The following is a 27,677-nucleotide window of genomic DNA, read 5'->3' on the forward strand; positions in this document are numbered from 1 at the left end:
CAAGCTCCGATTCGCAGCGGGGTGCGACCAGCCTGCGAGAAGCCAGCAACGGGACCGAGACCGGGGACCGCGGATGCCTGCAGAGCCGCGAGCTGCCAACTGCAGCGCTCGCCAACAGCATTTGGGTCAGATCTATGGACGGAGACCCTGTGCTCTAGCTCAGGGAGGGCACCCCACCCGCTCGCACCGCCGTCAGGTCCCTTCTCAGTGTTCTCCCAAACCTAAGCCGAACGTTCCCAGGTCCCTGGTCTATGGAGAAAGGCTCCCTCTGTTCCTTCCTTTCCCTTCTCCCCCACCCCCGCGCCGCTCCCACACAACGGGCGGCTCAGAGCACCCTCCCCAGCACCGAGCTCGGCGGACCCACGGCATCCGCGTACCGGCTGGCCCTAAACCCATCCCTTCGTGGGGCTTCCACCTGCCCTCCTCACCCCAGAGAGCCGCCCGGCCGCGCGCCCCACGCCCGCTAGACCGCTGCCGGTTGTTGGCGCACGCGCACACGAGCCCAGGCTGGAGGCGGAGTACGCTTGCGCTGGGAACACCAAAGATAGGTTCGCGGGCTGGCAGCGGGGTGCGCGTGCGCGGGTCTCGGGTTCGCTCTGAGGGAAGAAGGGAGCGGGCGGGCGGTGCCGGTGAGCGAGGGACCGAGAGCGGCTGAGGCGGTGAGTTGGGCTGGGCCCGTGGCCCGCGCGGTGGCGGGCCGCCGCCTCATCCGCTTGGGGTAGAGCCATGACTTAGTGTCCTGCCAGGCAAAAACAGCCAAGGAGGGAGCATGGAGCGAGCCCGCGGCACTTGTGCCCCGCAGCGGTTTTGCCCCGCGGCGGGGCAGGAGGGCCCCAGAGGGTGCCTATCCGCGGTGGGGTAGGGGAGACCCATCATGATTCAGGCTGGTTGACGCTTCTGTGCCTCGGAGGGGCCCGGGGAGCGACCGGGCAGCTGGGGACGAGACAGTGCCGGGCGTGGGGACGCGTGACATGTGGGAAGAGGAGAGCCGGGAGGGTCTGGGTAAAGCAGCCGTGGCGGCTTTGGAGGGGCTGTTTAGGGCTTGCCGAGCTCGAAGGTGACCCTTAGAAGATCTCCGACCAGGTAAGGGGGATTTAGTGCTGCTGGTATCGATCGCAAAGGCAGACTGACCGGCAGAACGTGCAATCTTTCGGGGCTACCCGGCGTATCGCCAGATTGCAAAAGCACGATACCCGTTTGAGGTAACTAGTCGATGGAAGTTTGGAAATTATATGCCATCTTGAAATTGCTTAATATTCCTGCGGTAATTTTGATATTCCTTTCTGCTGAAGTCCGGGAAAATATGCTTGTTTTCACAAACTTGTGTAGATACGCTTTGTGCAAATAACAAACGTGGTCAGTTTTACTGTTCCCTCTTTGATTCTCGTGTCTTTCTGATAGTGTGAAACAACAACAAAAAAGATTGTGGTATCTACCTCAAGAGGATTTGATACTGTTGCCCATTTGACTTCTGATTTGATAAAACACACTTTGTAGTGGCTCTGTTAAGGACACTAAAACTGCTAGAGTTCTGGTATCTTTAGTGGCAGAGGTTTCATAGCCTACAAGGTAGTTGCAGATAAATAGTGACCAAGAAAACTTTAAAATCATTTTTATACTTTTTTTTTTTTGGCTGATATTATGTAATATTACTTTTTAACTGAAATCAGGTTAGTTAGCCTCCCTTTCTCACCTGATTCTTCAAAAGAGGAAAAAAAACCTAAAGTCTCATAAGCACTTTCTCTAATTCATACATAATGTGCATTGTCTCTGATATGGATTTAAAGGTGCAGTATCATGGTTATGAAAGCGTCAGTAGAAGATGATGATTCAGGATGGGAACTTGGTATGCCTGACAAGATCGAAAAGAGTAATACAAGCTGGGTAGATATAACACAGGATTTTGAAGAAGCTTGTAGAGGTGAGTTGTACTAATGTGTTCTGAGAAGACTTGGAATTATCCTTTGGAGGACTAAGTATAGTTTTTTGAGGTGTTTTAAGCAATAGTTTGTCTCAGGTTCAAGCTCCAGATGAATTGAGTATATTGATTCTGTTTCCATAGAACTTCCTGTGTAAGTTAACTGAGAGGTTGAAAATATCAGAAGAACCTCACCTTGTTTACTCTTCCAGGTTATGCAAGTATCTTTTTCAAGTTGTGTTTTTTCATCTTATGTACTTTTGCACCTGGTTTCAGCTTTTTTTTTTTTTTGGCAATCTCTTCTGCCAGATGGAAACTTTATTCATCCATGTGTAATCAACACTGTTTTCTCCTGTACATTTTTTGATCTTAGTGATCTACTGTTTCAGTACCTACAAAACACATCTAAAGGCTTCATTAAAAGTAAAGAGGAAAAGCAAGTCTTTCAGTAAACTTTCCTGGAAAAATACCTGACTTCTGCATGAAGAAGCACAGAAAACTGTTGTTCTGTGTTTCAGGCTATTCAGATGCTACTAGGTAATTCTAAAACCCCTTTAACTGTTGAATAGCAGAGAGGGATGAGGAAAGACTGGGCAACTGGGCTTCTTAGACTTGCAGTCTTGAAAGAGCTTTTAAGTAAAAGTAAATGAAGGCAGAGTAGCAATACTTGGTCTGTGTCCCACACCTTTTTCTCTATTGGCATAAGACAGTTTGGGAGTGACAGGTGTATCCTGGAAGAGTTGCACTGAAAGGATGACTTTAATTGCTTATACTGTTCTCTTTCTTTGTAGAACTAAAATTAGGAGAACTGCTTCATGACAAGCTGTAAGTATGCCTGTGGGATAGTTCTGATTTTTAGATAGGATTAGTGCCAGTATGTAAATATTTACTAATAATTCATGCAGTATCAGCTAAGCTTTTTTAAACTTTTACCTTAAATAAAACAGTTAAAGTATTTATAATATCATTTGTCTTCAGCAGTAGGTACACAATGCACCTGTTAACATGCTGAACATTTCTTATTGTGCCCGTATAGTTTTCAGTTAATCAGTGTAGTTTAGAAGTTGGTATCACATATTATGATCAATGGCGTTGACACTTATGAGCTATTTTATTTGGACATGCTTAAAAAAATGACAGAAAGACTTTAAGATTTTAAATTTGATTTTGTTAAATGTCACTAACAAGTTTAGGATAAAAATCAGTATGCTTTAAAATGACTCTTAAATGACATGCTAAAATGGAAATGGAGAGCTCTACAGATTAAGAAAAAATATATTAAAAAAAGCATGTGATGAAGTCTTTCTGAATTCATTAAAACATGATGCAAGATGAACATATCTTAAAATTGTTTAGCCACATGAGACTGCTGAATAAGAAAATTGAATGAGAAAAAAGTGCTTATTTAGTAGAATGGTTGGAATTGGAAGGTATCTTAAAGATCATTCATTTCTCACCTCTCTCCCATGGGCAAGGACACCTTTCCTGGGCAGGGACACCTTTCACTACACCAGGTTACTCAAAACCCTGTCCAGTCTGGCTTTGATCATTACAAGGGATGGGTCAGCCATAACTTCTCTGGGCAACCTGTACCAGTTTCAGAAATAATAGGTCAGTAAACAGAATCACACTGTTAAATTATTACAAATTAATAACTACAATTATTAAATTACAAGGCAAAGTATAAGATCCTGTACCTGTTTTGGGGCAATCTCAAGCACAGCTACAGGCTGGGAAGAGAACGGATTTAAAACAGCCCTGAGGAAGGACTTAAGGGTGTTGAGCCAGCAGTGTGTGCTCGCAGCCCAGAAAGCTATCTGTGTTCTAGGCTGCGTCAAAAGGAATGTGATCAGCAGGTTGAGGGAGGTGATACTGCCCCTCTGCTCTGGTGAGACCCCACCTGCAGTACTGCATTCAGCTTGGGGCCCTCAACGCAAGAGGGACATGGACCTGCTTGAGCAAATCTGAGAGTGGGCCACGAAGATGCTCAGAAGGCTTCTGCTATGGAGACAGACTGAGAGAGCTGGGCTTGTTCAACCTGCAGGAGAGACCTTAGAGCAGCTTTTGCATACTTAAAGGGGGGCCTACAGGAAATCTGAGAAGGCACTTTTTACAAGGATCTGTAGTGATAGGACAATGGGTAATGGCTTTAAACTGAAAGAGGGCAGGTTTAGATTTGATAATAGGAAGAAGCTTTTTACTGTGAGGGTTGTGAGCCACTGGCACAGGCTGTCCAGAAAAGTTGTTGCTTCCCCATCCCTGGAAGTGTTCAAGGCCATGTTGGAGAGAGCTTTGAGCAACCGTGGCAGGCGGGTTGGAACTGGGTGATCTTTAATAACCCTTCCAATCAAAACCATTAAATGAAATGCAAGCCTGCTTAAAAATGTGTGCAAGAATGTCACTCACTAGTTACTTAGTAGAATCAAATCAGAATTTTGAGGTATAATTTTATACATAAGAGCATTTCAGAGCAAATATGCTTTTCTGAACTAGAATTCATACATGCACAGTAACCTTTTTTTTATAATAAATGCTCATGTAGCAGTTTGGATCAATATCATATGTACAAAAAGCATATGGTTTGCATCTATATCCTTTCCTTCTGTAGGCCAGTCTTTTGTGTAATTCTCCTGCAAGCTTTTATGCCATTACTGCAAGTGATCCATTGTCACATGCTGAGATTTTTTTTCTATCAGTATTCTTAACATGCCCATTTTAAACTAAGTTGGTATATTCAGTGTATCTTATTGTCAGTCTATGTCATCATTAGTTTGTGGGGGACATACCTTGCTTGGGTTTATGGATGTATAATAAAAACCAGCTTGTCTGGATAGTACCAGTTTGTTAAGTTAAGCGATCTTTAAAAAGATGTTAATGTCATTGAGGTGTATAGAGGCAAGTGCGCATAGCTTTAATAGTGGGATATTTGGCTCAGAACTGTTCTACAGTTTTAAAAAAGGCTGAGTTTTCTTGTAGCCATCTGTTTTTTTTTACTTGTGGAGGGATCCTCAAATTGATGAAAACCATGATCTCTGAAGATCAGTAGTGATGTTCAGATACCTTTCTTTATTGTCTGTAGCCAGGATGCAGTGTGCTGTTTGTTGACATAGGTTCTTTTACACTGTTTTATAAAGACTGCCTTGTATACAATAACTTCAACAGAACGTATTTTTATTGGTGTTTTAGTTTTGGTCTTTTTGAAGCCATGTCTGCCATAGAAATGATGGATCCCAAGATGGATGCTGGTATGATTGGAAACCAAGTTAATAGGAAGGTTCTTAACTTTGAGCAAGCTATTAAGGTTTGTGTGACTTCCCTGGTTTTGATTATACTGTCTGTAAAAGTGTGATACAGTTTTGTTAAGTGGGAGTTAAGCACAATTCAGCATAGTGTTCCCAATCTTTACTTAAAATTAATTTTTTTCTTCTTTAATTTAGATAGCTAATTAAGAAAAAACTTGTGATATTTACCTCTTTTCTCACTCACATTATCATGATGATGCTGACTCTTCCAGTGAAAAGTACTGTGAAATTGGGTGATATCAATCACTCAGATAAATACATTTCAGAAATGTTTTTTTCAAGTTACCTTCTGCCTCCCCAAACGTGTCTTTTTTTATGAAGATGTATCAGTTAGTTCCTCTTCAAGCTGGATGAAAACCAGCTTCCTTACAGTAGCTGGAAATTTACGCTTTATGAGACAGTGGTTCATTAGCCTTGAAGAAAAGCTGGCTAATTTAATAATATTGTTAGTAATGCTCAACTATTGATACACAGGCAAGATAAATTGGTGGAGGGATGTTGAAAGACATTATTTTGGAAAAATAATGCATTCACAAAAGGAAAAATATTTTTATTGTGTATCTTGTTTTGAATGGACTAAGAGAACTTTGTCTAAAATATTGTCATCTAAGTCATGAGAACGCATGCAGAGTTGCAAATGCTGGACTAATAAAATGAAATCAGTAGGGTTGCTGCTGCCTTGGTCAATACCTTGAAAGCAATAAATCTACAAATATCTGCAGTGTAAAACTCAGCCTTAAAAAAATGGGTCCTGTATATTAGTCCTTGTTCAATCTTTATTATGATTATGAATACTGTTTTGTAATTTAAGTGTTGACCATTAACTGGCTTTGAACTTTTATTTGCTACTCACAAATCAGAAATTGTATTTTAGCTTTCCTTTGGATATCTTTATATTTGGTCAGTGTTCAACACAGTAGGAAAGCAAAGTTTTTTCAGAATTTTAGGTACATTATGAGGCTGATCAGTAAAGATAACGGTATACAGATCTTAAGTCTGAACCAAATTGCAAAGTCCATTTTGGCTTTGCAAATAATAACTTGTATTTTGCCTATAAACTTCTATAGTCTTAAGGGTTTTTTTTCTTTGTTTTTTAAGGATGGCACGATTAAAATAAAGGATCTCACTTCACCTGAGCTGATAGGAATAATGGATACATGCTTTTGCTGTTTGGTAAGCATTTCCAGCTCTTTACGTTAGATGATTTCCCTTACAAAATATAATCCTTTAATCCAGTATAAAAACTGAAAAAAACCCCAGTAGAACTCAAGAAAAAAAGATTGACCAAGCAGAATATACATACTTAGTATTTTAATTGCCCTGTGGATATTTACATTGGCTATTATAAGATGCATAATTTTAGTTTTGGGGTTTTCTATTACAAGAAATTGAAAAGAACTGGCAGCATTTTTAATTCTGTAAAAAAGTTTTACAATATGTGGGTTTAAAATGTATGCTATCTGACTGTCTGCTGTATATTGGTGTTTGAATGTGTTGGAAAGTGAGTGTGCAGTAACCTACAGCACTCTTGCTCATTTCTTTGCAGCCAGTATTGATTGAGCTTACAGAGACATTTTGAAGAAAAAAAGAAAATACCTAAATCCATTCAGAAAAGAAATAAGCAAATTATCAGTTATTTGTTAATTGTGATTATTTTCTATTTATGTCTTATTTCCCTCCAGTAAATTATACAGATTAATTTTATTGATGTGATTTTAAGCAGTAATTGAAAATACTTTAATAAAAAACAACAAAGCAACCAATATTTAAAATTAGTTTAGTCCAAAAAGGTATGTAAAGGTCGCTGTATATCTGATACGGTGTAACATAATTCATCTTCTCCTGCGCTCCTTTTTGAAACAGATCAGTGGTCATTAAAAATCTGATCCTACCATGTGTTACACTGTTTCAAGATAGAAATAATTGTTTAAATTACTGAAGCTTTCCCTGTAGCTTAAAGCAGCATGAAAGTAAGAGATGATCATGAAAATAATCTACAAGTTGTAGAAGAGAACATGCAGAATGTTCCTGAATTGTTTCATAGCCTGTTGCATTTTTCATTACGTATCTGTATAGAAGCTTGTAATTCTGTAGATTTCTTAGTGTCATGTCTTAAATCACTGACATTAGACCTGAACTGTGTGAAAGAGGGTCATCCAGTGCAGAATTTCATACTGTCGGAAGGTTTAGTAACTTAACTGCCTGCCACAGCTAGCAGATGGACAAAGGCTGAGAGACCTCTTCTTGCCCTTTTTTTTGCTGGGTGGAAGGTTGCCATGTGAGGGCCTTCCTTAATGACTTACTGAAGCACAGTAAGATGAAAAAAGAATGGAGATGTAACAATGAGGACTTGGCTTTTATGAGTAGAACATTTCATTTCATTTTCTTTTCCCTAGATAACCTGGTTAGAGGGACATTCCTTGGCACAGACAGTATTCACTTGCCTTTATATTCATAATCCAGACTTCATAGAAGATCCTGCTATGAAGGCTTTTGCTCTAGGGATCCTAAAAATCTGTGACATTGCCAGAGAAAAAGTTAACAAAGCAGCTGTTTTTGAGGAGGTATGTGTTACAGTGGTTAAATATGTAATGTTATACATAGCTCCATGATGCAAATAAATTTGTTGTAGTTTGATTGCTTACTCTAGGAGCAGCAGTACGTCTTTCTAAAAGTATTAGACTTATCTCTTTAAAATGCAGTTTTCTTCAATTAAGGTGTTTAATAATCTTTCCTGTAATTCACTTTAGTATTGGAGTCACAAATATTTTACTCAACAAGCGATGCAAGTCTTGCAGCTAACCATTTGAAATCACTGTTACTTGTGGTTTTCTTCCTGTTTAATTTTTTATTTTCCTACTTTAGGTAGTCATAATTTACTTTTGTCTGAAATGTTCATCCAGCAATGGAATCAGAGTCTGGGTTTCTGTGCTTAGAGCAATTTTTGTTTCCTGTGATCTTGGACATTTTGATAGGGTGGCACTTGATGAAAATGTGAAGAGCATACTGGTACTGAGAATTTATTTAGAAAATAATTACCCCAAGCTGGATTTGAACAGGAAAGTCACACAAACCACAGATATATTTAGTTGTGCAGAAAAAAAACAGACTTTTGTACTTGGTGTAGTTAAACAAAACCACTTCAAACAAATCAAACAAAAACACAAGATGAACACAACCCCCAACAAAACTAAACCAAACAAAAAGCAATCCCCACATCCCAACTTAAAAATGTAACTACTACTGTTTATATTTCACTACATATTGCTGCTTTGGTTTTTATTTTTTAGGAAGATTTTCAGTCAATGACTTACGGATTTAAAATGGCCAACAGTGTAACAGATCTTAGAGTTACAGGTACAGTTTGTGCTTTCTGTGTATCTGTCTCTCTCTTTTGAACATGTTGGTTACACTCACCCAAACCTAGTGAACTGTTAGAAATCTGATCTTACATTTTTTATTAGTCTTGTCAAAATCAGTGGTTTAGTAAAAAAACACGTCAATTATTTTTCTTTGAAGAAATGTTCAGTTGTTTTTCTTAAATGCCTGAGAAGTGGAAGGAGTGCTTTTGGATTTTCCCACCACTTGGCTGGGCATGAGCTCATCCAGGACTGAGACAGACATGCACCACTGAGAAAGTGCATTGCTTAAATTCTTGTCTGCCTCACTGTTTGTTTTGATCTAAATAGATTGCTTTTGAGGGAAAAGCAATCTGGTAGTTCTAAAGCTATGAATATGTATGTTGTTATGTGCATATGTAAGTGTATATGTTGGCCTTTTGTTGCACTATTTTTAATAAATGAGCTTTTTACTGAATTATTTTTACAAAATTTGTGAACGCTTTAGCTTTGGATCAGTCAGTCCAAAGTACGTATTCTGATTTGTCTGTTGTTGTAAGACATCCCTACCATTTCTCACAAGAATATTTTTTGTCTTGTCTTTGGGTAGTGGGTATGCAAAGCACTAAAACTTGATTTCCCCTAATATTTTTCTCACTTAATTGGTGCAGGTGTACCTGGGAACACTTCTCAGCTTTTAATTCTATTGTGACTTTTACAGGTATGCTAAAAGATGTAGAAGATGACATGCAAAGACGAGTGAAGGTATTTTTCTCATGTTTGCTTAGTCAGTTACACTTCAAGTATATTTACCAAAGAGAGGGAGTTGGATTATGAAGAATGGGACAGGTTCATGTCACTAAATGGTGGGGTTTTGTTGAAGAAATTCCATAATGCTGGTAGTTTGCCTTCTAGCTGAAGATGCTGAAGTTTTCAGACCTTGCTAAACTCTTTTAATAGTTACTTCACCTACTAGTAGGTGAAATCATGATGTAGAATGTAACACTGGGCTGGGCACAGAAAGTGTGTATTTCACTTCTGGCTATTATGCAAGTATGCTGTGTGATATTAAAGTCACTTAATCTACTTTTACCACAACTGACAATATAAAATGTTCATACAATTTCCTTGTCTATTTGCAGAGTGGGCTGAGATAGGTCTCATTACTATAGGAAAATCTTGGATCATTCAGGAACCTAGATTATATATTAAGAGGTTTTGAACTTCAGAACTAATTTTTAGCATTATTTAAGAGATTAATGTTCTGAAGTAGGTAAAGAGATTTTCAGTAGCTTCCCTTTGCAATTTTTGAAAATATTTGAAATTCCTTTACCTTCTAGAGCACTCGAAGTCGACAAGGAGAAGAGAGAGATCCAGAAGTTGAACTTGAAGTAATTATTGTTTACCTTTTTTATGGATTTCATGGATTAGTCCATCATTGCCTTTAATCAGTAACAGCTTGTGAGAATATGCGTCACCAGTGTTGCTGCATTAAACATGGCCCTGAACAAATCCTAGGCTAGCCGATAGGCTTTTATGCTTTGAAGTGGTACAGTTCCGGGTTTATTCTAAGGGCAGAATAGTGATGCTGCTGCAAATTTGCCCTTCATACACCTACCTCTGAAGAAGAAGTCATTGGCAAAGTAGGTGATCTTATCTGTCCTGTACCTTCTTCCCTCTGTCTCTTCCCAGCAGCTTTTACTGCTGCTGGCAGTGGTCCCTGTCAAGAAGAAAGTAGGAAAAGTGAGTGAAAACAGTGTTAACTCCTTCCAGAAAAACTGGTAATTGATGGAGTTGATACAGCTGATTCAGAGGGACGTGGGTTTCCCTTCCCAGTAATGTCAGTTTCTTCAGAAGTTACTTTTAACAGAGATCCTCAGGAAAAAGGAGAGAAAATCAGTTTAATAATTTGTGGTTGTTCACCTAAGATAAGATTTGAATGGCATTTGCATATGAGGTAGCTGTACAGCCAATGGTTGTGCTTTACCTAAAGTATCTTAGTGTTTTCTGTTAGTGCTTTTTTGACAGCAGTAGAGGTTTCTTCTATAAATCATATAACTTTCTTTAGAATTGTACTAGATACCATGCTTTTAAGATGGGAGAGCATGCTTAAGTAAATCTGTAGATTTTATTTTTTTAATAACTTTCAGGATTCAATGTGTACTGCTTAATAATTTTCAGTATATTTTTATTACAGCATCAACAGTGCTTAGCTGTGTTCAGCAGAGTCAAATTTACCCGGGTACTACTGACTGTTCTAATAGCATTTACCAAAAAAGAGGTACGTTAATTTGGTCTTTGTGTTCACATTGTGATCCTGTGAAATGCACGTGTTTCATTCTCTATGGTCAAGCAATTACTCTGTAGATTCTGTAGATCTGAGTTGATGTTGCTGTAAGTAAGGCATTGTAGTGGCAGCCATGCAGTTTTAGTTCATTTTTTAAAAAAACATAGGGAAGGCTAGTTGCTGACATTATTGTGGAGTTGCAGAGAAATAGAATATTTATTCTAGAATACTTGGTCGTGGTTTTAAACCATGACAAATACTGATAGAAAAATATTTGAGTTTGGATTACGGTTTTCACACACATGAGCAAACCTTTTCTTTCTTGAGTTCAGTCTCTTTCTGTGGGCTTACTTGACTTGGGGCAATGTTTTGTCCAAGTCTAGAGAATTGTTAGCTTTTCCTTCTGATGTGGTATCGAATTCCTATCTAGACCTCTTTGGTCTGAGGAGTAGAATGCAACAGCTTTCCAAGCAGGCAATTTGCCTGCCTTTTTGCATATAAGGTTTCCCATTTGTTGAGGGGGGAAGGAAGAGCTGTATGTTTTAGGGCAAAGGGGTGGAATTGCACATCAATAAGACAAAACTTTTTGTTTTAATAGCTTTGTCTTACAAGGATAAATATCTATCTATTGCTTATTGTTATTTCCATTTTCATAGAGAAATAAGTTTCTTAAGTGGCATGGGTTTTTTCCACATGTTTTGCTGTTGGAGCAGCAGCACACTGTACAGTTTAAAAGACCTTGATTGAAGTGAAAGTTTGGTGCAAGTGTTTATCATTGATAAACATCAGTGTTGAGGAAAAAGTGATTGAAAGTAGTTGCATTCTTCGCTAGTTATATCACAAATCAAACTGACATAGAAGTGATCTACACTGATGTGCAACCAGATTCTGTGCTAATTGCTATCAGTTAATTATCTGTGCCGAAATCAGATTATCTCAGTGTCGCTGAAGTATCTTTAAGTTATTTAAATCACAGATTGTGTTGATTTGAATTAGATAGGCTTAGCAGCTTATTCTTTTGGTAGATTTGTGTGTGCTATAGTATGTGAACATACATTATGCAGAGCTACAGATTTTGTTCAGCTTCTATGAGATCTTCAGGGGGTTTTAAACAATTTTTTTTCCTCAAGTCAAGCTTCACTTTGACTTGAGATTTCAAATATTTGAAGTTCCATCAGGCATTTTTAGTCCAGTATCTTTAAAACAAGATTTTAGTTTTTATAGAGAGCTGTTTTAAATGGTACCTAGTTTGCTAACAGATTTGGATTCATAGGACGTCAGAAGATAACAGCAGAACATGAATCAAGATTGCTGATGGACATCTGGTATATTCTAATATTGCATAGTGATTTAACTTCAGTTGATAGGTTGTGTTATGTCTATATTCTCAAGAATTCTGTCTTTTCTAATTTTTTTTTATTATTTTTTTTTCTTCTCTGCAGTTTGGACTTCTGTCTTACATGGCAGAAGGGTTACATGGGTTTTTTTTTTTTACACTCCCCCAGATCAAAAGTAGAGGACTTGCGTGTAGTATATACTAGACTTTCAGCTGTAATTCTTGTTAAGACTTATCTTACTTAGCAAAAAAATACAGTGTTAAATGTATGTATGGATAGGTAAAATATCAAGAGCATGTTACTGCACAAAAATCTGCTTTGATCATTGGTTTGGTTTTTGGTGGTGTGGTTTTGTTTTGGGGTTTTTTTCCAGACCGGGTTGTGCACAAGCATTAGAATCTTAATACTCTTTTTGGTTTTCATCATTCTAGCATTAATTCTGTAGTCAAAATATATAAACTCGTAATATGAATAACTGTTGCTTGCCTTTCAGACGAGTGCAGTTGCAGAAGCTCAGAAACTAATGACTCAGGCAGCAGACTTGCTTTCTGCCATCCAGAATTCACTGCATCATGGTATCCAGGCACAGAATGATACTACTAAAGGAGGTACATATCAAATTTTACCTTTTTTTTTCTTTCTTAAATATGTTGTTTTGATAAACTTTTAGTATCTGTGTGTATTCTAAAAAACCTATCATTTTTCACTCTGAACTAATAGTACTTGTTATGCAACCTGGTAGATTTGCATTGTTTGATCTTAATTTTAATTATTTAATCTTAATACATTTCACTAAATGATGGTTTTTGTGAAACTAAGACTGTCACTTCATAGTCAGAGATAATGTGAACCTCAGATTACATGCATTGCACTTGAATCATTATATATACCATTTTAAAATAGGAAACACCACCTCACTGTCTGTACAGGTTTACACTGAGGTGCTGAGGGTTGGGTTTCTTTAGATAGTAATCATTCTCTCAGTTGGGTAGTTAGTATCTCTGGGAAGTTAACTGTCAGCTAAAAAGTTCCTTCTTGCTGTTTAATTTATATTAAACTTTCGAGTTTGAAGTGAATTCTGCAAACAGCTTATCTGGAGAATTTTTCTCTCTCATTTTCTCTCCTTTCAATAGATCATCCTATTATGATGGGCTTTGAGCCCCTTGTTAATCAGAGACTGCTGCCACCAACTTTTCCACGATATGCAAAAATAATTAAAAGGGAAGAAATGGTCCACTATTTTTCCAAACTAATAGACCGAATAAAAGCTGTATGTGAAGTAGTCAACCTGACTAATTTGCACTGTATACTGGTAAGCATGAATATTTCTTACTTACAGCAAAAAATAAGATCTCAGAGTGTAAATTGTAAAAAAATCTTTCCATATATACATGCTGTTTCTCATTGGAGAAGAAAGTGGGCTGTATGTATTATGTATCTTTTGGTAATTCTCATTTTTGTGTGCAATTTTTTTTCATTTTTTATGTCCAGATTCAGTAAGCAGTTCTCTTCATATGTACATCTATTACAAAAGATAACACTTCATACATGTTTAAGTATGAAATTCCTTGAATAAGCATAAAGTTAAGCACCTGCTAATGTTTTTTTCTTAAGTGATGTTATTCTCAATTACTGCCTACATTTATAAAAAGACACTGAAGTGCTTGAAATACTCTTTACCATGCAAACGTTCACTGACTAAAAGCCACAGTTACATTAGAAGAGCAACTAAAACCTTTTGCTTTCCTATTTCCTGTTAAATTAATTAGTGTTAGGTTGAAGCTTCTGCTACCAGATAAATATAGAAGTTTTGTTATATACCTGTTACTGTTAACATCACAATGTAACTGAATCTTTTTTCTATATTATTATCCTTCTAAATGTTGAATCTGAAGAAGAAAATTGAGAAGCTTTTTGTGCTGCTAAATAACAAGTAGTTTAGAAAAAAAACAGATTTTAGCTTCATGGCATGTTCTTATTTGTTTAAATTATTTATGCTTATTTTCTCACAGGTTGTATAAGCTATGTTATCTGTATGTATACATGTTTATGTATACAAAATACAGGTGTATTACATAATTGCATATATATAAAAAATGCAAAGGCAAATCCACACATTTGCATTTTCAGTTCATCCATTATTATATGTATAATAACATAAATATGTGTGTATATATAAAAAATTTGGCATATTAACATGCATTGTCTTTTTTCTCCCTAAATATAAATCAGGACTTTTTCTGTGAGTTTAGTGAGCAATCTCCATGTGTTCTTTCAAGATCCTTGTTACAGGCAAGTCCTAATATATGTGTTTGAGTAAAGTACTTCTACATTTGTTATAAATATAGATTCATCTTATTTTTTTTAAATACTATCTGCATATCAGTAATACATAGTAAATAATTTTCTGGAGATATGTAAATTTTAGGTATATGGAGACTTATGTTCTGATGTAATTTTTTTAAGCACTTTTAAATACTGTTGTTTAGATAATGTTAATACATGCTGATTAAATCAGAAGGTGTTAAAAAATTTTCTCTACCATAAGGCTGGGTTTGTACATGCACTTTTATGCTGTTCTCCGTATGTTGTCTCAGTTTGGGCTGGGCATCTTCCCTGTTTTGACTGAATTTCATGTATAGACTGCTTCTATTGCTGTAACAGTAAAACTGATGGCTAGAGCAGAACAGGCTACTACTTCTCACTGGTTTGCTTAACTTTGAAAGCATTTTGTGTATTCCTGAACTCAGAATAAATACCTCCCTGTAGGAGATTTTTATTTGACAAAGGTGTCCCAGGATGTCAGAACTTCTTTACATTTGATCCCAATTAAACCACATATGAAACTGATTAAATGTAACTATTGGCAAGTAAAATGTTTTCACTCTGTGTATGGTCTGGTTTCCACTACATGTGTTTGTGCAGTGCCTTTTGGGTGCATGGCAGCAGAGCTGATTTTCCAGCTGCTGAAAAACCATGTAAGAAAGGGACATGGCACTTACAGGGGAAAATGGACTGAGCATCAGACATAACCAATGAAAGTAGTAGTATATACAGGGGTAGGAAAAAGTCTACATTAGTCTGAAGATCTACCTTTGTCTGCCTCCAGGGAAACCACATAACTTATCTTGTTAATCTTCAGGAACATCTGTCTGATAAATTGTCTTTAAAGTCGAAGAAATAAAATCTTTTTGCCTGCACTGTCTTATGCAAATAATAGAGCTGTATTTTGTCATGGGAACACAACAGAACAACGGCTCTTAATACGCCTCTGTTTCTGTCTGTAGCTTTGTACCTACCTGAGCCATTTTAATTCTTAAAGCAATGTTACAGGTTCCTGATAGAATACAGGTGCCATAAGAGCTTTCTATGTGTAATTCCTAGAGCATTACTTTTAACTTAAAGCATGTTTCTAAAAATTCATTTTCACTTTCAGACAACTTTTTTGGTGGATAACAAGAAGGTGTTTGGCACACATCTCATGCAAGACATGGTAAAGGATGCTTTAAGATCTTTTGTCAGTCCTCCAGTACTTTCTCCAAAGTAAGTGGATCTTGAGTTTAGTTGCATGTGTTTACATGTCTGAAAACTATTTCTGCTGGCAAAAGCAAGGACAGACATACAAAGAGCATATGTGTTTTATTTTGTACTTAGTGTGTATGTATGTACGTATTAGTACTTGCAATTTGCTGTTGCTGCAGTTATGTTTATTTTTAAATTTTGTGCTATGTACGTTTGTGAACATATCTGTGTATGTGGACATTTTCCTTTTAGGTGTTGTCTTTATAATAATCACCAGGCGAAGGACTACATTGATTCCTTTGTGACACACTGCGTGCGGGTAAGCATTCATTCCTATTGCAGCATGTTTATGCATATATGAGAACTTCCGAGGTTTGTTAATGTTTGAAAATTAGACTAATTTCTGTAGACACCTGAAATGAGGGCAAGCAAAATTATAGAAATTTGCCATCTTAGAATGGTAATGCTTTTTATAAGCCAGTGTAATTTTTATTTCTTTCCTGTACTATGCTTACAGACTTTTCACTAACATTAGAAATCTGCTTTATTAAAAGTCTGCATCTACTGCCTCTCTACAGGGTAGTTTCATGTCACAAAACAAATGCATAGCACTGGTCAAAACAAAATTATTTTTACACTCTCCAGTTTAAAAAAATTAAAAATTGATTTAGAAGATTCAGTTGTAGACACAATGAAAATGTAAGAGAATCATAAAACTATTTAGGTTCAAGAGACCCTTAAGATCATCAAGTCCAACCGTCAACCCAGCACTGCCAAGCTTGCCTCTACCATATCCCTAACCACCACATTCTACAGTTTTCTAAATACTGTCAGGTTTGGTGACTCGACCACTTCCCTGGGCAGCCTGTTCCAATGATTGACAACCCTTTCAGTGAAGAAATATTTCCTAATATCCAGTCTAAATCTCTGGCACAGCCTGAGGCCACTTCCTCTTGTCCTGTCGTTTGGAACTTTGGAAAAGAGACCAGAAACCTCCTGGTTCCATCTTCCTTTCAGGTAGTTGCAGAGAGTGATAAGGTCCCACCCTGAGCCTTCTCCAGACTAAAAAACCACAGTTCCCTCAGCTGTTCCTCACAGGGCTTGTGCTGCAGACCCTTTACCAGATTCATTGGCCTTTTCTGCACCTGCTTCAGCACCTCAACATCTCTCTTCTAGTGAGGGGCCCAGAACTGAATACAGGATTTTAGGTGCAGCCTCACCGACGCTGAGTAGTCCTGCTGACTGATACAGGCCACTTGGGCACGTGGACTTAGGCATAAGAAATCTGTCTCTCACTGCAGCCATTTTCTTCTGAATTAGATTACTAAAGGATGCTCTCTCAATCTTGTTTACTTGTGTACAGGGAAATGGACACTTCTATCACCCAAGAGATCTTGCTTGCCTGCTAGCTTGCACTCCGTAGGGAGCCTTAAGGAACCTACCTCCCTATATGGATATATAAACAGATGTCTGAATAGGCATCATAGTACTGCTTTGCAGTTTTGAACTTGTACTGAAAATTTAGAACTATCCTTTTTTTTCTTTCAGCCATTCTGTAGTCTGATTCAAATCCATGGACACAATAGAGCTCGCCAGAGAGATAAACTAGGTCACATTCTTGAGGAATTTGCTACCCTTCAGGATGAGGTAATGTCCGAGGCAGCAGGCCAGCAAAGTTTTCTTTCCAGGTATATTCCTACCAGAGTGGAGCATGAGGTAGTAGATTCTAGACGAATGAAGCAACTCCTCGATCCTAAAATCTTTAGGACAAGAATTCCTAAAATGCAGCGCAGGAGGTCTGTAAGTTGCGTCTGAAGACTTTTTAGGTCTCTTGGACAAATTAGTTATATTTTTAAGATTAATTTAATGTAATTCCACTGCTTGTAGTCTCTATCCTGTTTATAACTGTCAGCCTGCAAGATGTAACCAGGGCGAGATGGATGAGCTGTATTTATCTTTTATTTACCTTTGAAAATTCAGTCTTGCAGCTATGTAAGATGTAAACTGAAAAAAATTGTAACTGTTGCAAAGTATATATATATAAAATAATAACTCAAAAATGTGCTCCGATTCTGAACATTTGGCAAGAATGGGGAGTGAAAGATTCTAGGGAAAGGTATATTTTCACTTCCTGGAAATGTATTTCTTCAGCAGTGAGAGGCGTGAAATAATTAAATATTTTCCAAGATGCCTGTGCTAAGGAGAACAGTTGAGGAACTTTGGAGGGTGGTTGGGTGGGGGAATGAGATATTTTGTGCTTCAGCTTCTCTCAAGGTGATTTTGTTGAGAATTTGTTGCAGTCTACAGCTGAGACACGCTGTTTTTTCACTTTATAGCAGGTTATATGGATTGATTTGTTCAGGACTACTGATAACCTTTCAACTGTGGGACTTAATGTCTTCCATAAAACTACTTTTGAAGGCTGAACTGGTCTTAGCAATGGTGGGCCACTGTGTGTCTTGCATGTTAAGCATACAAATTTTTTTCTTCAATGCAGGTAGTTTTATTTTGATTTCGGGTCTGGTTTTTGTTGTTGTTTTTTCGTCAGGTAATTATTGCCAGTATGGCAAAATTAATAAAAGCTTGAAGTGGGCTGAGTTTCAGTGTTAATATGACTGCTAACAATTTATATATAAATACTTTTTAAAAATGAAATTAAAAAACCCCTATTATTACTGTGATATTATTATGCAGAGTGGCCTTGTTATTTCTCTGTGCAGCAGAATTTACTTACATGAATAGCTTTCCTGTTTTCTGACAGCTCCAGACTATAGAGGTGGCAATATCTGTAAAAACATATTTCTGTCTCATAATAGGGAGTGTAGCTTCACTGACCCAATTTGTGTTCAGATTTTTATTTCTGGCAGAACTTGGATGCTGTTTCAGTTAAATACACTTCCTCCTTTGTCTCTTACTTTCTCTCTTTTTTAATAGGCAGAGAAAGTAGATGCAGCACTTCATAGTATGCTACTGAAGCAGGAACCACAAAGGCAACATTTGGCTTGCTTGGGCACCTGGGTCCTATATCATAACCTTCGTATTATGATACAGTATCTTCTGAGTGGCTTTGAATTGGAACTTTACAGTATGCATGAATATTACTACATATATTGGTAAGAGGATGCTTTATTTGACAGCTGTTGGAGATGTTCCCACAGAGCTGCAGATATTGAAAGGAGGGACTTCAACTGTGATTTCTTTTAATCTTGCTCTACACGGTATTTAGTTTACTTATTCATAAAATTAGAAGTGGAGGAAAAAAAATCTGTTGGTCTCTTTTCCAGACTTACTAAGTAGTGTACCTATTTTCTTCCCTGAAAGAGTAACTCTGTCATGTAGCTTTTAAAAATAGCCTTCTAATGACAGTGAATGAAAAATAGGGTGATTTTGTCAAACAAGAAAATGCAGGATGAAAGCAATTCCCTTTATTCTTTTCTGGTTTTGCAGTACAAAGATCAATAGTCTTGTTGCTGTCTAGTATTTTGAAAAAGATCTTCAGTGTTGTGACTTTAATCTAAAGGTTGACTACATAAAAACAACATTTTTATCCTGTGAGCAGATTTGAGAAGACATCTGCTTGTAGTGAAAATGACTGCACTATGTGGATTCAAAATACTCTTTATTTTTCCACTTCCATTCACATTACTTTTATAGTTAAATGACTTGATCCAAAAGATAAATGGTGGTTCATGTCTGTTTCAGCATTAAAAATTTGAATTTTCCTGTGTTAAGGGTTCTGTACTTTGCTGGTTTTGGGTTTTGGATGTGTTTTTTCTGTAAAGTTACCAATAAGTTCTTACTATATAAGCTGTGTTCTTTCTGAAAGATTTGACTGGTTCAAATGACTTGAACTTCAGCATGTTTCATTATGTTTCTATGCTGTTTCTTTAGTGGATTGGCCATTAAGTGAGAAAATTAGTATTCCAGATAGGTACCAGATGATGGCAATATTTTTTAGGTATACCTCAATAAGTAATATCAAGTTCTCTGTAAGACAGTATTTTTTACCTGCCTTTATTTCCCCCCACCATTTTAATAAAAGCACTGTTAATGGGAGCAGTCATGTCAACTGCTTTACCTCTTTACGCTGAGAGAATAGAAGGACAAATAGAAAAAAAAATAAAATTCTGACAGGGAATGTGCAAATGAGATTCACTATTATTTATCAGTAATTTTCATTCTGAATTTTGACTTCTTAAGTATTATGTCTTCATGTGCTCCAGATTTGTAATTTCTAATTTTTTATCGATTTTTTTTTCCTATTCCTTTTGAAGTCAGTCAAGAGATTGGACCCTCTTCTGCTCACTAAGAACTTGCTCTTAAAGAATTCTTAAAGATTTCTTTTAAATCTTAAGGAATTGCATGGGTTCCTCAAAAAAGTAGTTCCTAACGAAATTAGGAAAGGTATGAACATAGTATGTTTTTTAAAAATGCTTCATTTGCTAGCAGAAGGAAGAATTCTAGAAAAAAATGATCTTATACAGCTTTTGAAATAATAAAAAGCTTAGACTTCACTTGGTGAATGTATAAGAAACTTGCACGCTTTGAGCTGAATCTTTGAATCTGTGTAATGTCTTATTTGAAAAGCAAACAACAGATCACAGACTAATCTGTTGATTTCAGACATGCAAAACAGAGTTGTAAGTGCTCTAAAAGTTGTCCTTCACTATTACTTCTTTGAGTACATGATGTGGCATCCAGTGAGCATGTATGCATTATGAATATGTTTTTCACTGTAGTATGTAACACTACGTACTATTTTTGCTGTAGGTATCTGTCAGAGTTCCTCTATGCATGGTTGATGTCAACACTGAGCCGCGCTGACAGCTCTCAAATGGCAGAGGAGAGAATAATGGAGGAGCAACAGAAAGGCCGTAGTAGTAAGAAAACAAAGAAGAAGAAAAAAGGTATCTGTGTGTAGAGTATAACTCAGACTAATTTTTCCTCTGCCTTTATGCAGTCTTGTAGAATTAAAACTCATAATTTAAAGAGTCTTAAGAGTTTCCCATTTATGTATTTATTTACCTTTAAATATGTCTTTCAGAAAAACCCAGACTCATATCTATTCACAGCTTCACCAGTTGTGTTATATGTTTGATCCTGTGAGATGTAATTAAGAAGTCCAAAGCAATTACCTCTACCTTTCCACAGTCTGTAATTCCTGTGAATTGTTTTGGGGTTTTTCTGTGACTGTAGCTAGATTCAAAGACTGAACTTTCTGTGTATTTCTTTAATTTCTCTGGTTTCAGAAGGTATTTAATAAATGGTTATCACATTTAAATGGTATCATTTTACAATGCTGAGTTGCCCTGTTTTAATTCAGTGGTAGTACTGATTTGCAAAGCTCCTTTAGAAACTCACACTCTCTCTGGTGTACATGCATAAGAGATGAGAATTTCCCTTCCTATGCCATAGCAGTCTCTGTGATCAGATATGTAAGCATGCTACCTGAAAAGCGCACTCAAATACAGATTTGGTACAGATTTAATACAGATTTGCCATGCCTAAGTGGCTACTAAGATTGTAGTATGTCGGAGTTAGCATTAACATTCCAGATAAACACCATGCAGAAACTTGCTTCTGTTCTTTGCTCTCCCTTCTTTGTGTGTTAATCCTTGTCCCATTTTCAAGGGGAACAAACAATTAGATGTGAATACCTCAAGACCATAGCAATTAAATTCCCTTGTATCTCAAAATTTAAAAATTACTACTGTATTTTATACTTTTTAAAAAGGTGCCAAGTGTGGGGCAGTTTGGCACTAGTTAAATGCTGGAAGGTAAAGGACAGCTTATTATCAGGATAAAACTCTTTTCTTATTAGGATAAAAATGCTTTAACCTTTTAGTTGTCAAAGCTTAAGAAACAATCCATGAACTAAGCAAACAGGCATTTCAACTACAGTCTTTAAATTCTAGATTATTCTTAAGTGTCTAGGCCAGTTTATTTCATGGATGTCAGTTTTCTGTTCATGTGACTTAAGTATGTCTTAAGATTTAGTGTTATCAGGAGCCATGTGAGCAGAAATGCACATCCATGCATTTTATGCTTTGGTTTTCTCTATTTTGAAATCTAATTGAGAATTTTACAATTTTTGGAAAATTTTAAAGAATTGTTTCCATCTGAAATTAGTGTATGTACTTATGTTGAATTAAAAAAAGAATTTTTGTGTGAAATTTGCAGTTCGCCCTCTCAGCAGAGAGATCACCATGAGTCAAGCATACCAAAATATGTGTGCCGGGATGTACAAGGTAATACGTTTGTGCTTGCCAAACACTGGTTTCAGTTTTTTTTCTCTGTAATAAGCATCAAGCATATGCTGTATGCCTTTTTTGTTTGTACTGGGAATGGAAACTAAGTTCAGTTTTACAGTGTGATATGATAAATTTCCTACTATTTTTCTATTTTACCAGTTACAGCTAAATCAACTTTGATTTTGTTCACAGATAAATACAGCATAAAGCTAACACTTCCTTATATTTATCCTTTCCTTTTTAGACAATGATTGCATTTGACATGGATGGCAAAGTAAGGAAACCTAAGTTTGAACTAGATAGTGAACAAGTTCGATATGAACACAGGTTTGCTCCATTCAACAGTGTTATAACACCACCACCGGTCCACTACTTGCAGTTTAAAGTGAGTACTCTTAAAATGTAGTGCCACTCACACTTTCATAAGTAAGTCATTTACTCACCTTTAGACATTGTTGTCACTGTAAAAAGAGCCTTTAATATCTCAAAGTTCATACTGAAGCATAAGTTAAAATGGCAAGAAGTTCTAGCTTCAGTTGTATGCAAGAAAAATTTATTGCTTTGAATTCTTATGAAAATTAGACTCTTAGATATTTAAAAATTCATCTGGTGGTTTGAGATGCTTGTGTTGGTTTGCATGAAAATATAATCTCTTGGAAGTCTGTTGTCAGACTTTTTGGCTGCAGTTCATATAGCAGCATGCTTTTATTACTACAGCAAGCAAACAGGAAAAGGAAACTAAAGTAATTTTGAGGTTTAATTACATACGTCTTGGTTGGAACGGACCGTTAGAGGCTTGTCTTGTCCACTCTTATCCTTGAAGTAGCATTATAGATCACATCAGCTGTGTCTTTGTCTAGCCAAGTCTGAAAAAAATCAAAGGATGGAGATTCTCCAACCCCTTTGGTTAACCCGATCCAGTTACTTTTTCTGGTCCACTTAGTCTGTGGATAACCAGATCGAGGGCTACATTACTTGCCTGTTTTCCAAATATCCAGTCTGGATTACCCAAGCTGCAATTTATAGCCTCTCCCCCCATGTTCTGTTGTCTGCTGCTAACAAGAAGCATTTGTCTTCCGACAGCTCTGGAACTATCTTTCAAGTAGTTGTGGTCTGCTATTAAGATTACCCACCACCATTCTGGTCTGTTGACCTCTCCTTGTGGGTCATGTGCTCTAGAATCCCAGCCATCTCTGCATCTCAGCATCTTTCTTGACCTGAGTAGATCCAACACTGGATGCAGTATTTTAGATGTTACAGCACAAATACAGAGTATATCGTGATAACCTTCCTTGATCTGCTGGTCATACTCCTACTTCATAGTCCCATATGAGGCTTATAGTTAGAGCACCTTGTTAGCTTGTGTTCAGCTTGGTGTTCACAGTAACCCTGCTACTCATCCAGCTTGTTATTAGCCTCTACTGATTTGTAGGTGCAGAAATTTGGGTGTTGTTGAACTTAGATTTCTGGTGGCCAGACTTTTCTTTTTACAGGTCTGCCTGAACTTAAATGGTGTTATTTTGTGTGCCAGTCATTTTCCCTAATTTAATGCTACAAATATTTGTAGGGGAAATTAAGACAAACATAACTTTCTCCTTGTCATTGAGGGTTTTTTTATCCCTAAGGAAAAAAAAATTGGAAGTATCAAAATTGTATAAAATTAACTGTTCATTAGTTTGGACAGTTTCATTATCTTACTTGCTGTAAACTTGAGTAAATAATATCACAGAATCACAGAATCCCAAGGGTTGGAAGGGACCTCGAAAGATCATCTAGTCCAACCCCCTGCAAGAGCAGGGTAACCTAGAGTACATCACACAGGAACTTGTCCAGGCGGGCCTTGAATATCTCCAACGTAGGAGACTCCACAACCCCCCTGGGCAACCTGTTCCAGTGCTCTGTCACTCTTACAGTAAAGAAGTTCCTCCTGATGTTAACGTGGAACCTCCTATGCTCCAGTCTACACCCATTGCCCCTTGTCCTATCACTGGATATCACTGAAAAAAGCCTAGCTCCATCATCCTGACACTCACCCTTTACATATTTGTAAACACTGATGAGGTCACCCCTCAGTCTCCTCTTCTCCAAGCTAAAGAGACCCAGCTCCCTCAGCCTCTCCTCATAAGGGAGGTGTTCCACTCCCTTAATCATCTTTGTGGCTCTGCGCTGGACTCTTTCAAGCAATTCCCTGTCCTTCTTGAACTGGGGGGCCCAGAACTGGACGCAATATTCCAGATGTGGCCTCACCAAGGCACAGTAGAGGGGGAGGAGAACCTCTCTTGCCCTACTAACCACACCCTTTCTAATGCATCCTAGGATGCCATTTGCCTTCTTGGCCACAAGGGCACATTGATGGCTCATGGTCATCCTCCTGTCCACCAGGACCCCCAGGTCCCTTTCCCCTTCACTCCTTTCCAGCAGGTCAACCCCCAACCTGTACTGGTACATGGGGTTGTTCTTCCCCAGATGCAAGACTCTACACTTGCCCTTCTTGAATTTCATCAAGTTTCTCCCTGCCCAACTCTCCAGCCTGACCAGGTCTCGCTGAATGGCAACACAGCCTTCTGGTGTGTCAGCCACTCCTCCCAATTTAGTGTCATGAGCGAACTTGCTGAGGGTACACTCAGTTCCCTCATCCAGGTCGTTGATGAAAATATTAAACAGCATTGGTCCCAGCACTGACCCCTGAGGGACTCCACCAGTCACAGACCTCCAGCTAGATTCTGTGCCATTGACCACAACTCTCTGCCTTCTTCCTTTCAACCAGTTCTTGATCCACCTCACTACCTGATCATCAAGCCCACACTTTCTTAGCTTATCTATGAGAATGCTGTGGGAGACAGTATCAAATGCCTTATTGAAATCAAGAAAAACCACATCTACCGCTTTACCATGATCCCTCCACCTAGTTACTTCTTCATAGAAGGCTGTTAGGTTGGCCACATATGACTTCCCCCTGGTAAAACCATGTTGGCTGTTCTAAATGACCCCCTTATACTTGATATGCCTAGAGATGGTGTCAAGAATAAGTTGTTCCAGACTGGCGTGACATTTGCCATCCTCCAATCCTAATATACTTTTTATTCTTCCTGTTTGTTCCTGTAATTTCACACCCTGATGCATGGCACTTTTAAAGCAAATTAACAAGTTCTTCAGGAGATTGTTTTACAAAGAGTATTAGAAGTTTATTGTATTTTGTGGCACTGTAATTAAGCACCATATTGCTACTTGGCTTTTACCGTTTTAAATGTTTTCTACTGAAGTATTCTTAAAATATTAATTAGTTAACTCTTTTCTTCAATACCCTTAAGTATATATGTTAAAATAAATTTGTTGGCAACTGATTTTAATACACATATATATATTCCTGTAACATGCTAGGAAATGTCTGATTTAAATAAGTACAGCCCACCTCCTCAGTCATCAGATCTCTACATGGCAGCTAGCAAACACTTCCAGCAAGCTAAAATGATTCTTGAGAATATTCCTAATCCAGACTATGAGGTAAGACTGAAATATTGCAATTTATGCTCATAGTAGAATAAATATTTGTTTTCAGCTTGGGACCCAAAATATACTTTTATCAAAATGCTGAGCAAAGGTGGGTGCTTTGATTAAGCAGTGGAGGGAGGATAGTGATGGTGTTTTATGCAATTGTCTGTTTCAGGTACATGAGATGACATATTCAAGGTTGTGCTCACTGTTGCAAAACCTCTCCCTGCTGAGTATCTTAAATAGTAGATAGCAACTTAGTTCCATCTTGCATGTTTCTTTCCTTCTGGTCCTGTTGTAAAAGTGTTTCAGTTTTACCAGGAAGGTGACACATGCGTCTCTCACTTACTTGGAATTTGGTAATTCAGATGTTTTCCTGAGAGGTGGGAAAAATAGGTTTAAATGTCATCAGGCTGAAGAGAGGATTGTGTCTGGCACTTGTTTCCTGGAGCAGTTTTCTCAGCACTGGGCTGTAAACATAGGTAGGAATTTCTCCCTGTTTGTCCATTGCTTAAAAACTAGGTATCTGTGACTGTATTTTGGAATAAAGAGGATGCTCATTCTGTTGCATCTCAGTGGGTTAAAAACAGTTACAGGATTAGGTTCTCCTGAGAATGTAGGAATGCTTGCCTGTTCCCTGGTTCCTACTTGCATTCACATACAAGTCATCTGATTGAGGCTAACTAGGGTAGTTAGAATAAGTTTGAGTGTGCCCAGAGCACTTCCAGGCAAAAAGCCACCAGTTTGATACTTGAGTTTCCCCTTCTTACTGTGTCATAGTGTTGGGTGTAGGTGCCTAAAGGCTGTCTAAACCCTTATTTGGATGACTGCCTTGGAACTTGCCATAGCATGGAGAGCAGTGGTTTCTATGATCTGTTGAATTAAAAAAGTGAGTATTAAAATAAGCATTCCTTTTATTAAATTTCATTAATCCAGCTTTTATACTTAAAAGGAAATCCAAAACACCTCTGATCTCTGTTAAACTCATTCTGTAATAGGACTGTTGTAAAGTGTGTAAACATTTGAGTATAATCTCTGAAATACTTCTGAGGTCACATCTTTCACTTGAAGACTTATTGTTGTCTTGTGTTTAGGTCAATAGAATCCTGAAAGTTGCTAAACCCAATATTGTGGTCATGAAGTTGCTGGCAGGAGGCCACAAAAAGGACTCCAAGGTAAGAAAATGCCAGTTGAGTTGAATGTGAAATGTAGCATTACACACAATGCTACCACAGGTCTCTTACAGCTGAATGAACATGCTCAGGCCACAGTTACTCTAACTCTTAAAAGAGTTGGAAAAGTAACAATCCATTTTTCCCTTGGAAACAGTTTGTTGCAGTTATTTAAATATGGAATACTCTCATTACTAAATGTTTGGAAAAAAAATGGGAAGTGCATTTGAGAGCATTCTTCAGGAGTGGGAAGAACACAGTGGGGAGAGTGCTGGTTATCAGGATTAGCAGGTGCCATGTGGGTCAGAGGAAGAGAGGACCTTCAGACTTCCTGCAGAAGGCTAAGCATAGAAGAATTGAGGAGCATACTGAAGAGGCACACCAGCAACCTACAGCTGTGTGCCCATTACTACTGGTGAGTGACTGGCATACTCAGAACTGGGCTGGAATATTTTCCAGGCATTAAAGAGCTAGGATTATATTTTTCTCATTTTTTAGTGGTTTATTTTTTTTTTTCTTTTAGCTGAAGGGTATCCATAATGTAGAGCATTAAACTCAGTAGTACTGCTGTGATGTTTTTAAATATCTTATTTCTAGGTTCCTCCAGAATTTGACTTCTCCCCTCATAAATATTTTCCTGTTGTGAAGCTTGTTTGAAAGACAAGAGAGTAGGATACCTACTGCCGGAGAGTAGGATATCTGAGCATAATCTATGTATCAGTTAACATCTGCAAGATGAAATATCTAGTACCGTATCCAGACTGAGGGGGATCTCCAGGATAATTTTACATGGAATATCTATACTCATCTTTTATGTGTTATCTATCTGAATGACAACTGCTGTTTAAAGTGGTTTGTACGAAGTTTTATAGGTGAAGCTGATTTTAATCAAATGCATTGTTGAAGAATGTTATATTTTAATTGATTTTAACAGATTTATTCTTTTTAATTTTTTAATAAGCACTGACAAAGTGGTTGTTTAGGAATTTTAGTAACATTTGGGACAGAGTAAAAATAATGCAGCAGAGCCTCATGTCTAATAGGAACAGCAGAGCTAC

The 27,677-nt window shown here is 37.7% G+C and overlaps 1 protein-coding gene across 1 annotated transcript; it reads left to right on the plus strand.

Moving 5' to 3' along the window:
- Window positions 1-608: 608 nt before the first annotated feature.
- Window positions 609-27,488, plus strand: NAA35 (N-alpha-acetyltransferase 35, NatC auxiliary subunit). The gene is made up of 23 exons (XM_005154931.3): window positions 609-659; window positions 1,788-1,921; window positions 2,710-2,743; window positions 5,105-5,219; window positions 6,319-6,393; window positions 7,617-7,784; window positions 8,511-8,577; window positions 9,280-9,323; window positions 9,899-9,949; window positions 10,756-10,839; window positions 12,676-12,790; window positions 13,316-13,494; window positions 14,415-14,474; window positions 15,619-15,725; window positions 15,957-16,023; window positions 17,253-17,351; window positions 18,639-18,817; window positions 20,475-20,611; window positions 21,885-21,952; window positions 22,200-22,340; window positions 25,337-25,459; window positions 26,542-26,622; window positions 27,217-27,488. Exons 2-23 carry the CDS (start codon window positions 1,798-1,800, stop codon window positions 27,274-27,276), a joined length of 2,178 nt encoding a protein of 725 aa, XP_005154988.1. The 5' UTR covers window positions 609-659; window positions 1,788-1,797; the 3' UTR covers window positions 27,277-27,488.
- The last annotated feature ends 189 nt before the right edge of the window (window positions 27,489-27,677 follow it).

Source organism: Melopsittacus undulatus, chromosome Z (genome assembly GCF_012275295.1).
Source record: "Melopsittacus undulatus isolate bMelUnd1 chromosome Z, bMelUnd1.mat.Z, whole genome shotgun sequence".
Taxonomy (NCBI): Eukaryota; Metazoa; Chordata; class Aves; order Psittaciformes; family Psittaculidae; genus Melopsittacus; species Melopsittacus undulatus.

Coding starts and splice junctions, on each gene's coding strand:
- NAA35 (XM_005154931.3), top strand. CDS start 1,798: ATGGTTATGAAAGCGTCAGTAGAAGATGATGATTCAGGATGGGAACTT. Junction 12,791..13,315: donor GAATGATACTACTAAAGGAG/GTACATATCAAA, acceptor TCCTTTCAATAG/ATCATCCTATTATGATGGGC. Junction 15,726..15,956: donor CCTCCAGTACTTTCTCCAAA/GTAAGTGGATCT, acceptor TTTTCCTTTTAG/GTGTTGTCTTTATAATAATC.